General features: G+C 43.3%; 1 protein-coding gene across 16 annotated transcripts in view; it reads left to right on the forward strand.

Moving 5' to 3' along the window:
* Positions 1-11,635, forward strand: part of HERC1 (HECT and RLD domain containing E3 ubiquitin protein ligase family member 1) — a 172,472-nt gene that overhangs the window by 154,530 nt on the left and 6,307 nt on the right. For all 16 annotated transcript variants that reach the window (XM_015568536.1, XM_015568535.1, XM_015568534.1 and 13 more), the window contains 6 exons: positions 3,011-3,149; positions 5,046-5,215; positions 6,584-6,753; positions 7,031-7,196; positions 8,295-8,371; positions 9,832-10,084. In XM_015568536.1, the coding sequence (XP_015424022.1) occupies positions 3,011-3,149; positions 5,046-5,215; positions 6,584-6,753; positions 7,031-7,196; positions 8,295-8,371; positions 9,832-10,084 (975 nt within the window). The remainder of the gene's footprint in view (positions 1-3,010; positions 3,150-5,045; positions 5,216-6,583; positions 6,754-7,030; positions 7,197-8,294; positions 8,372-9,831; positions 10,085-11,635) is intronic.

Raw genomic sequence — 11,635 nt, forward strand, 5'->3', positions numbered from 1 at the left:
GCCATGGTGGGGTGTTTTGGTGTGTGTGTGTGTGTGTGTGTGTGTTTTAAAATATGTTTATTGATTTGAGAGAGAGAGAGGAAGGAGGAAGAGAGGGAGGAGGGAAATACTGATGAGAGAGAACCATCAATTGGCTGCCTCCTGCATGCTCCCTACTGTGGATCAAGTCTGAAACCCAGGTATGTGTCCTGACCTGGAATTGAACTGGTGACTGTGGGGCGCGGTTATGGTGTTTTGGCCAGGTTCAAGCCTCGGATTAACGAAAGGACTGGGTCCTCTCATTGCCACGTGCAAGTCCCAGCTGGAGGGCAGGTCCAGGGGTCCCCAAAGGTGTGGACGGAGTTGGCGAAGAAGGAATGACACGGAGACAGTGTTCAGTTGATCAGCAGCCTAGCCAGGATCTCTAGCCAGGATCTCCAGCCAAGTTCTATCTAGGACAGGGGTGGGCAAACTTTTTGACTCGAGGGCCACAATGGGTTCTTAAACTGGACCGGAAGGCCGGAACAAAAGCACGGATGGAGTGTTTGTGTGAACTAATACATGTTAACACTGCTGCTGGTGAAGGAGTGGAGGGGAGAGCAAGAGAACCCTCCGCTCTTTCGGCTCCGCGGGCCGGATAGAACAGCCGAACGAGCCGGATCCGGCCCGCGGGCCGTAGTTTGCCCACGGCTGGTCTAGGATCTCCATCCAAGTTCTGGTTTTTTATTGTTTTCATTACATCTGTATTTATACCAGTTGATTTTAATCCTATCAATTTCTATGTAGCTTAAGTGTGATTGTTCATAGTTAAAGTGATTAACTACCCGCCTGGCACTTAGTTAAGGGGTTTTATCCCTCCCTAACTTCAGGGAAAAATCCCTACCTGGGGAAACAACCTTTCTCAGAGAGGTGACCTTGGTTAAAACACGTAGCGCCAAGAAGGTGAGCAAACATATTAAGAACAGTATGCCATATGCGTCAGGTCCCTTGAAACATGCTGTGCAGGTGTTTCTTCCTTGCAGCGACTGTCAAGCAGCAAGGATGGACCGGCTTCCAGCAGGCAGGCCCCCCCCAGCACAATTATAGCCAACGGCTGTGGTTGTAAGCTTGAACCTATGGTCCAAACACGTAGCCCCACGTGCCTTGTGCTAGAGTTCAGGTGCATGTAGTTGAGTAGGGTTGGAGCTCACGAGAATGCTGTAAACAACATGATCACGCCCCTGCTTTGCCTCGCGACATCTGCTATAAAATAAAGACACGACTTGTGGGCGCTTTCGTTTGTCTCCTCATCAGGGAGGCAGCGTCCCACCGAGACCCAGCTATTATTCTCTTGTCTGTCTTTTCCTTAATCCTTTCACCCCCCCCACCCCCCCACTCAGTTTACCTTTGGCCGCAACAGATGACCTCTTGGTGCATGGGACAATGCTCAACCAACTGAGTCACACCAGCCAGGGCTATCCCATGGTTTTAAAAAATTCACAGCAAAAAGATTAAGGGGATTAACTGAATATATGTATGTGTTTACACACATTGATAGGTTCCTGGCACATAGTAAGCAGCACTTTGTAAGTATTTGGTACTGTCATCATCATTTCTACTACAGTAATATGTGAGGTTAGGTACTAGGAACATCAGCTGATGGAAAGAATGAAACAACAATACTTTCATATTTTATGATATAACGTTGTGCAAAGAACAATTGTGTTTGTGCAGGATGTCTTGTCACCCCCATTATACAGAGGAATGAACTAAGCCTCTAAGACAGTGGTTCTCAACCTGTGGGTCGTGACCCACAGGGGTCACCTAAGACCATCGGAAAACACATAATTACATATTGTTTTTGTGATTACTCACTATGCTTTAATTATGTTCAATTTGTAACAATGAAAATACATCCTGCATATCAGATATTTACATTACAATTCATAACAGTAGCAAAATTACAGTTATGAAGTAGCAGCAAAAATAATTTTATGGTTGGGGGTCACCACAACATGAGGAACTGTATTAAAGGATCGTAGCATTGGGAAGGTTGAAAACCAGTGCTCTAAGACGTTGAGGAAAGATTTGAGGTTGACAGGTTTAGCCTACCCTATATATGGAAGAGGGAGGGACTTTGGTGGGAGATGTCTGAGATGCCTGCTACTGCAGAGCCACATTCCCTTCCTCTATAAATCCTCTCTGGGTTTGGCTGCCACTAGAGTAGGTACTCAGGTGCCATCAAGTTCAAGGTCCAATATTACCCATTTTGGCCCTGTTTCCTTATCAGATCAGGAAGCTGCTCATCATCGTGGTTGCTTATTGTCTTAATGAAGGAAAATTGACGTTGAGGACACTTTTGGCAGGTCCCTGACAGGACCTTGACATGATCCTGTCTAATGATGTTGTGGTGCTTAGCTGCTGACACACTGAGTGTTTTGGGTTCTTTTTTAATATGTTTTTATTGACTTGAGAGAGACCCTAAGAACAGAGATCTGGAAGAAAGAGGGAAACATTGATGAGAGAAAACCATCAGTTGGCTGCCTCCTGCCTGGCCCCTACTGGGGATCAAGCCCGAAACCCAGGTATGTGTCCGACCTGGAACTGAACTGGAGAACGGAGATCTGGAGGAGACCCTGAGAACAGTCAGACCCTAAGAACAGAGATATGGAGGAGAGAATCTGCTTCTGTAACTATGTTAAAAATCAAGAAATAAGTGTGTTTTAAGTAAAAGCTCTAAAGATCACTGTTACCTTTTAAACTTTCTAAGAATTCATTTCCTCTCCAGAAGTGGAATCCAAGGATGTGTCCAATCATTAAGACTCTGCTAGATTGGGAATGGCTTTGTTGTAACTTGGTTTTTATGAGACAGTCTGAGCTCTGAGGACCATTCTGATAGAGAAAATCAGAATTAATTTCTTTATTTTGATGCTGTGGCTTGGTACAGATATTAACCTATTTAGACCTGCTACCTCTAAGACAGATTTCATCATCTTGGCGTCCTCTCTTCCTCTTTCTAATTGAATCTCTGTGTATTTGTAATTTACCCCAGCTTGGCCTAGGCCACACCAACCACGTTCGAGAACCGACCCTGGTTACAGTTTTGCAAGGGAAAAATGTTCGGCAGATCTCAGCTGGCCGCTGCCACAGTGCTGCATGGACAGCGCCGCCTGTCCCACCAAGAGCACCAGGTGAGGGATGAAATATCCATGCTCCTGCAGCTTCTTTTTCAGCAGTACCCAGCTGTACTCTCTGCTTGCCAGTTTCAAACTGCATCCAGACATTGTTCTGAAACCATCAAACCTTCCCCCACAAACCAAAGCACTTTTTGTGCTACTAGCACTATAAGTACTTTCACAGCAAGAAATTCTTCTGCAACTTCCTTATGAAGCAGTCCCTCTCTGTACCCCCAAAAGAAGAAAGCATATCACTTAAGCAAGCAAAAATAGTTTTAGAGCAGCAACTAAGTGTGTTTTTATATATTAAAAAATGATAAATTGTAGCTAAGGCCTATTGTTGCCATGTTACTCCAGCATGTAGCAAGACTGATGGGGCTGTTTTTGCCTTTTTGTTGTTTTGTTTTTAATTTATTATGACATCCTTATAGATCTACAAAAATATATTAAAGTAATAAAATGCATATTTGTGTACTTAATATCCAACTGTGTACTCTCCCAATTAGACCCATCTTCCATTCCCCACAAATGTAACTATTACTTTAAGTGTGACATTTATCACTATTATGCATTTCTTTATATCTGTACTATTTCTTTCCCAGGTCTTCAAGCCCTCTCTTTTTACCACCCTCTGTTGTCTAAGGCACTAGAATTTCTCTGAAGTGACCTTGTGCCTGAGAACTCAGCATTCTCTTCCTTTTTTGCTAACATCTCTACTTAGCCACAGGTCCGTAGGAAAGACTCCCCATGGATATTTTTTCTCTTAGATAAACCCTAAGAGAACAAGGCAGTACTACCAAGTAGGTTCCAAACAAGCAGGAGGCAGTTTCTGATTAACAGGATCCAGAATGAGCAGTACTGCCCATCCACTGACAGTTTTAGGTACTTTGGGGCTTCTGATTCTTCCAGAGGGATTTCCCTCCCACTTCAGGACAGAGGCTACACGTGTGGTGGTTTAAGGTTCAGACTCTGGAACCACACTGCCTGGGTTGAACCCTGACTCTTCCATTTATGAGCTGAGTGACCTTGAGACTCTATTTTCTTGTTTATAAAGTGAGGGTCATAATAGCACCTATTATAAAGAGCTATAGGGTAAATGAACCAATTCCTGGCTCTTAGAATAGTGCCAGACACATAAAAATACTCAACAAATGTTAGCTTTTATTAATAGTAGTAAAATACCTCTAGGAATTGAGCTGTACAAATCTTTATTTACAGGAAACTCAGATGAGTTGAATATCTTGTTTCTACTTCTCTGTGCAGTTTTATTAGAGGGTAACCATAGATACAGTCCTGGTAGTCTTTGCTTCTACAAAGCTCTTATTCTTGCAGTAAAAAGCTTTTGAGTCATGCACCTATATCTTTCTTTCTGTCATGGTCACTTTCTGTCAGATTCCTAGTAAGTGTGGGAAGTGGCTCTACTAAATTGCCCATTTTCATTTTCCAGAACTTCTTGCCTGATCTTGGCCCACACCTTATGTTATTATGAATACAACATTTATTGAGTATGAAAGGAAGAATTTGGGTTTTGTTTTTAATTAATTATTAAATTCTTATAGATCTAAAAAAATATATAAAGAAAAATAAAATGCATATTTGTGAATGAACTGTTTCAGGTCCCATAGTTCAATGGGAAACTAAATTAAAGGAGAAATAAAACAAGTGTCCATAATGATAAATAAAAAAGATGTTTTATAAACCAATACAAGTTCATCATAAATTAAGATTAATTGATGGATAGAGAAATTGATAAATATGTGATATAGCAAATATAGCAAAATATTAATTGTAGAATTTAAGTGGTAGGAATGAATGTTTGTTGTACACTTTCTGTGTGTTTGAAATTTTTCAAAATACTGAAATGCAGGCAGTGCATTTTCCTTTATAAGTGTTCATTTGCTTTCTGAGCAGGTGTGTCAGTCCCTCTGCAGCTGGGCCTGCCCGATGCAGTGCCCCCCCAGTATGGGGCACTGAGGGAGGTGAGCATTCACACCGCGAGGGCCAGGCTCCGGCTGCTTTACCACTTCTCGGACCTCATGTACTCGTCTTGGAGGTTACTGAACCTCAGCCCCAACAACCAGGTAACGTGCTGGCTTGGGAACAGCACCCATGATGTGCTCGCTGTACCCGGGCCTTTCTCTCAGCCTTTGGAAAGTTCTTTCATGGCTAATACCTTTTACTCTTAGCACCAGAGATGTGTAGAAAAGGCAACAATTCTGTTTCCATTTTATTGTTGGCTTAGTGACAGACCAGATATTGGTAATAATACTAGACACAAAGTGGTTTTCTGTCTGTTTTGATTTATCTAAACCTCAAGGAAGAATGAATGGTTAAGCATATATTTTCTGTAAAGTTTTTATATGATTTTAAAATTTAAGCACACAAAGCTATTAATACCAATTATGGCTGTTACATAAATGCATCCACTACATTTAGGAGACTTTTTGCTCTTACAAATGTGTATTCTGGGCCCTATGGAATGGGAGCAGGGGAGATAAAGTAAATTAGGATGATTTAACTATATTTATGGAATCGTCTAGAAATATAGAAGAAAAGCAGGCTGGCTATATTTGTTTGTTTAATGTATAGGCATACTAAAATGTATATCCTAATATATAAAAAGCCAGGGGCCGCCATGACCGAAACAACTGAATGGATGACCGAACAGCAGGCTGCGTGGGGCAGCCAGGTGGCGGGGGGTGGGGCAGTTGGGGGCAACCAGACTGGCAGAGGGGGGCAATTAGGGGCAACCAGGTCGGCAGAGGGGGCCAGTTAGGGGCGACCAGGCAGGCAGGCAGGTGAGCGGTTAGGAGCCAGCAGTCCAGGATTGTGAGAGGGATGTCTGGCAGTCGGACATACCCCAAGGGGTCACGGATTGGAGAGGGTGCAGGCTGGGCTGAGGGGAACACCCCTCCGCCCCCCGCATGAATTTCATGCACCGGGCCTCTAGTCATTTTATAAAACTGTTCATCAAAAATCTTTTGGGGAGCCAGTCATGGGGCAGATGAGAGATTTGACAAATCATTGTTAGAAGTAAATAATCAGCCAGGATATGGAATATTGTGTGCACTAAACAAAGTGTCAACAACTGTTTATAATTAGTGTGGAAATGTTTAATGATATAAAGTTAGGTGAGGAAAGCAGTGGAAAATCATATAAGCAGCATGATCTCAACAATGTGAAAAATGTATGTCTACATAACATGGAAGAAATAGATCAGCATGTTAATGGTACCATCTCCATATGGTAGGATCACAGATGATTTTATTTGTTTCTACATATGTGTGTCCTTTTCCAAGTTTTTTAAAAACATAATCATATTTTATCAGAAAAAAAATTTTAAGTAATTAATAGATACTCATTAAAAAACTATATTCTAAAAATGACAAGTGTTACTTCTTTTAAGCCTTAGAGTATACCATTTCTGATAAGCTTACTTTCTGTTACAGAACAGTACATCTCATTATAATGCTGGAACATGGGGCATTGTACAGGGACAGCTTCGGCCTTTGTTAGCCCCAAGAGTCTACACCCTCCCCATGGTTCGCTCCATAGGAAAAACCATGGTTCAAGGCAAAAACTATGGACCTCAAATTACAGTAAAGAGGATATCAACCAGGTTAGCATATGTGTATATGTTTCACTAACTAGTTAGCATTTTTTTAGATGAACATTACTAACTAATCTCTGTGAGTCTTAGCTTCCTCATTGTAAACTAGGATAATAGCAGTGCTTACATTAGTACCCAATGTGGCTATCGGGCCTAGCGCAGTGTGTGACAGTTGTTAAATTGGCCTGTTCATTCATGGATGGGAAGATATCTTCAAGTGACCTTTGTGGTGATATGCAGAGTTGGTGAGAGTTGTATTTTATTCTGTTTTCCCTTTCTTTTAAAGAGGACGAAAGTGTAAGCCCATCTTTGTCCAAATAGCAAGACAAGTAGTTAAACTGAATGCATCAGACCTTCGTCTGCCCTCCAGAGCATGGAAGGTTAAGCTTGTTGGAGAAGGGGCTGATGATGCTGGAGGAGTATTTGATGACACAATCACAGAGATGTGCCAGGTATATTCATTCAGTGTCTCCTGCTGAGCTGTCCACTCAAGTATTGGCCTTTCTATTGTTTCCAGTGTTTACCCTGTCAGCCATCCTATATAAAAGGGAAATATGCAAATTGATCCTAATGGCGGAACGACCAGTCACTATGATGCGCACTGACCACCAGGGGGCAGACACTCAATGCAGGATCTGCCCCCTGGTGGTCACTGCGCTCCCACGGGGGGAGCTCCGCTCAACCACAAGCCGGGCTGACAGCTGCGAGCGCAGCAGCGGTGGCGGGAGCCTCTACCACCTCCTCAGCAGTGCTAAGGATGTCTGACTGCCATCAGTCGGACATCCCCCAAGGGTTCCTGGGCTGCCAGAGGAATGTCTGACTGCCAGCTTAGGCCTGATCCCCTAGAGAGCGAGCCTAAGCCGGCAGGTGGACATATCCCGAGTGGTCCCAGACTGCGAGAGGGCGCAGGCCAGGCTGAGGGACCCCCCTCTCCCCCAAGTGCACAAATTGCCGCAGTGCATGAATTTTCGTGCACTGTGCCTCTAGTGTTTTTATAAATGTAGCAACGATGCATTTGTGAACCTTACATAAAGTCATGCTATTAATGGTTGTATAGGTAAATTATAGTAAGGGTTTGTGAAATGCTTTATGAAGATACCTTATTGAATAAATGTCAGTGCTTAGCCATCTCCCATTGATTCACCATCTGCTGTGCTATACAACTGGCAGGGAAAACAATAGTAACACATTTATATTTATACTTATATTTATATTTATAATGTAAAAGACAAATCCAGGATAACTCACATGCTCTGACTTATTCTGGTGCTTTTAGAACTGCCAGGTGAAGTAGAAAAGCAAGTGTGAAGTGTTTGGATGACTTCTTATTTAAGATCTACAGTGGCAGCTTTGCTTCCAGATCAGCTCTGACCCTTTCAGCTTTGTGTGGTATTAGGATTTTCCTGCTAAACCAATCATAGAGAGTTGGCTGGTTGTCACATAGCATTATAAAGTTCTCAAATATTCTCTTTTCAGTATGATACTTAATACAGTTCATTCTCTTGATACATTTTATTTTCATTTCTCAAAAATTTTTCTTTCTTCTATAGGAACTTGAAACTGGTATTGTTGACCTTCTTATACCCTCTCCCAATGCTACTGCAGAAGTGGGTTACAATAGGGACAGGTAAGACAATCAGCAAGTGTTTATGGAATGTCAATAATAATAATAATAATAATACTAACAACAACAGCAGCTCACATTTATAGAGTGCTTACTGTGTGCCAGGCACTGCTCTAAGTGCCTTACGTGTATTATCCCACCAAATCCTCATTATAAACCTACGGAGTAGCAGCTACTAATATTCTCTTTTCACAGATAAGAAAACTGAGGCACTTTTATCATGACTTGGTATTTAATATGGGACCAACTCTCATAATATAGAAGGGTAGAGGAAACTCAGACTTGATTATGAAACCTGACATCTTGTGTGTTCGTCAAGGCCAATATGAACTCTCTTCAAGGAATTTTCTGCATCAAAGTTTATTTAAAAGCTTTGAACTGGTGCAGCCACTGTGGAAAACAGTATGGAGTTTCCTCAAAAAATTAAAAAGGGAACTCCCGTTTGACCCAGTGATCCCACTTCTAGGAATATATCTCAGGAAATCAGAAATACCAATCAGAAAGGATATATGCAGCCCTATGTTCATAGCAGCACAATTTACAATAGCTAAGATTTGGAAACAGCCTAAGTGCCCATCAGCAGATGAGTGGATTAGAAAACTGGTACATCTACACAATGGAATACTACGCTGCAGTAAAAAAGAAGGAACTCTTACCATTTGCAACAGCATGGGTGGACCTGGAGAGTATCATGCTAAGCGAAATAAGCCAGTCGGAGAAAGATAAATATCGAATGATCTCACTCATTTGTGACTGAACATATATATAATGAACAACATAAACTGATGAACAAAAATAGAGCCAGAGGGGGGAAAATATTCTAGAATATAATAGCAATCCTATTATTTGCAGATTTTTAATACTTCCTACAACTTTTGTGATATCATAATGTTAGTACAGTTTTATACTTAAAATCATTTTATTCTTGAAGCATTAATGTTTATTGCATGTAATATATGTAAGATCATTTTTCTTGAACAATTGGTGTTTATTGCATGTAACATTTAAAATCATTTTTCGTGAGAAAAAAAAGCTTTGATATGCTATCAAGTCATAGTATTTGCAATTGTATATTACCCCTATATTTGCCAAATTTTGAATTTTGGATCTTTTGTCATGTACTTGTACATGATAAATGAAATGATTTTAGGAAATAGAGCTTCCTGAAGTAGATAGCTTAAGGGTTTATAGACCATTTACTTGCCCTTTTATGTTTCTTCATAAAACAATTCAAAATGTGGTCACTGTGCTATTCAGAATAGTAACTACAGGCTACATGTAACTGTTGAGCACTTGAAATGTGGTTAGAGTGGCTGAATAACTGAACTTTAAATTTTATTTAATTAATTTAAATGGCCACATGTCGGGCAGCACAGGTCTAGACTAATGTTATAGCTGTTGGGTAACTTATTCTAATAAAATTGAGGACAACTCTGTTTGAAATATTTTCTTTACTTCTGCAGGTTCCTTTTTAACCCTTCTGCTTGTCTTGATGAACATTTAATGCAATTTAAGTTCTTGGGAATTTTAATGGGGGTTGCCATTCGCACAAAGAAGCCTCTGGACCTGCACTTGGCCCCTCTGGTATGGAAGCAGCTGTGCTGTGTCCCCCTTGCTCTGGAGGACCTGGAGGAGGTGGACCTGCTGTATGTGCAGACCCTCCACAGCATCCTTCACCTTGAAGACAGTGGAATCACCGAGGAGAGTTTCCATGAGGTAACTGCGGCCAGTCCATTATTCTGCTGGTGTATAGTAGAATATATATATACTAGAGGCCCAGTGCATGAATTCGTGCATGGGTGGGGTCCGGCCAGCTCGGCCCCAATCAGGACAGATCAGGGCTGGGCCTGTCAGGAGGAGGAGATGGCGGGAGGTTGGTCGGCCGGCTGGCCAGCCCTGATCAGGACCAATCAGGGCTGGGCTGGCTGGGGAAGGGGCTATGGACGATTGGCAGACAGGCCCCATCCCCGATTGGGGTTGGGGACCGACCCAGCCATGGGGAGGGGCTGTGGGGGGTGGGGTGGCTGGCCCCACCCTTGAATGGGGTAGGGGGTGCCAATTGGGAGCCAGCGGCCTGGTGGAGGGGCCATGGGTGGTTGGCCAGCTGGCCCTGCCCCTGATGGGGTCGGGGAGCCGATCTGGGGTGAGGCCAGGCAAGGGGAGGGGCTGCAGAAGGTTGGCCACCAAACCCCACTCCCTATCGGGTCGGGGGTTGCAGTCCCACAGGCTGGCTGGGGAGAGGGGCTGCCCTAACGTGGTGGGGTGGGCTGATCGGGGGCAGGGCTGGCTGGGGGGAAGGGAGGGGACATTTGGCTGGCAGCTGGCCCTTGATCAGGGTGGGAGGGTGCAATCGGGCAGGCCAGCAGCGGGGAGGGGCCACGAGATTGGCAGAAAGGTCCCACCCTCTGATTGGGCGGTTCACTGGCCATAGTGGGCGTCATAGCGACCGGTATTAAGGTCATTATGGCCATTATAGTCTCTAGCTTTATATATATATATGTTTAACTCAGATATTGTTTCATACTTGCTGTCTAGCTGGCCCACACATGTCCCATTGCTGCCCTTACCAGTTCAACCCCAGCAATTTATTTATTTATTTGTTTGTTTGTTGTTAATCCTCACTCGGGGATATTTTTTCTACTGATTTCTAGAGAGAGTAGAAGGGATGGAGGGAGTGAGAGAGAAGAAGAGAGAGAGAGAGAAGAGAGACATCGATGTGAAAGAGACACATCAATAGGTTGCCTCCTGCATGGGCCCCTACTGGGCTATGGGATCACTGGACCAAGAATAGAACCCACAACCCTTTGGTGTGTGGGCGGACACACTAACCACTTTGCCATGCCAGCCCCTGTTCAACCCCAGCGATTTAAATAGCTTCTAACAGAGTTGGCTCCAGCACCCAGCTTCTGCTCCTTCCCCTTTAATCACTCCTGTGCATGTTAGAGTGGAGGACCCAAAGAACCAAGGTGGAGAGGAAGGCCTGGGGCAAACACAGTTCATCCAACTTGGTTTAGGGGAGAAAGATTCAGCCACATTCTTTTTTTTTTCTTTTTTTTAAATATATTTTCTTGATTTCAGAGAGGAAGGGAGAGAAACATCAGTGATGAGCAGAATCATTGATTGGCTGCTTCCTGCATGCCCCCTTCTGGGGATCTCACCCACAATCTGGGCATGTGCACTGACTGGGAATCGAACCTGACCTGCCGGTTCATGGGTTGACACTCAACCACTGAGCCACACCAGCTGGGCCAGCCTCAATCTTTATTT

The sequence above is a fragment of the Myotis davidii genome, unplaced genomic scaffold, assembly GCF_000327345.1.
Source record: "Myotis davidii unplaced genomic scaffold, ASM32734v1 scaffold461, whole genome shotgun sequence".
NCBI lineage: Eukaryota > Metazoa > Chordata > Mammalia > Chiroptera > Vespertilionidae > Myotis > Myotis davidii.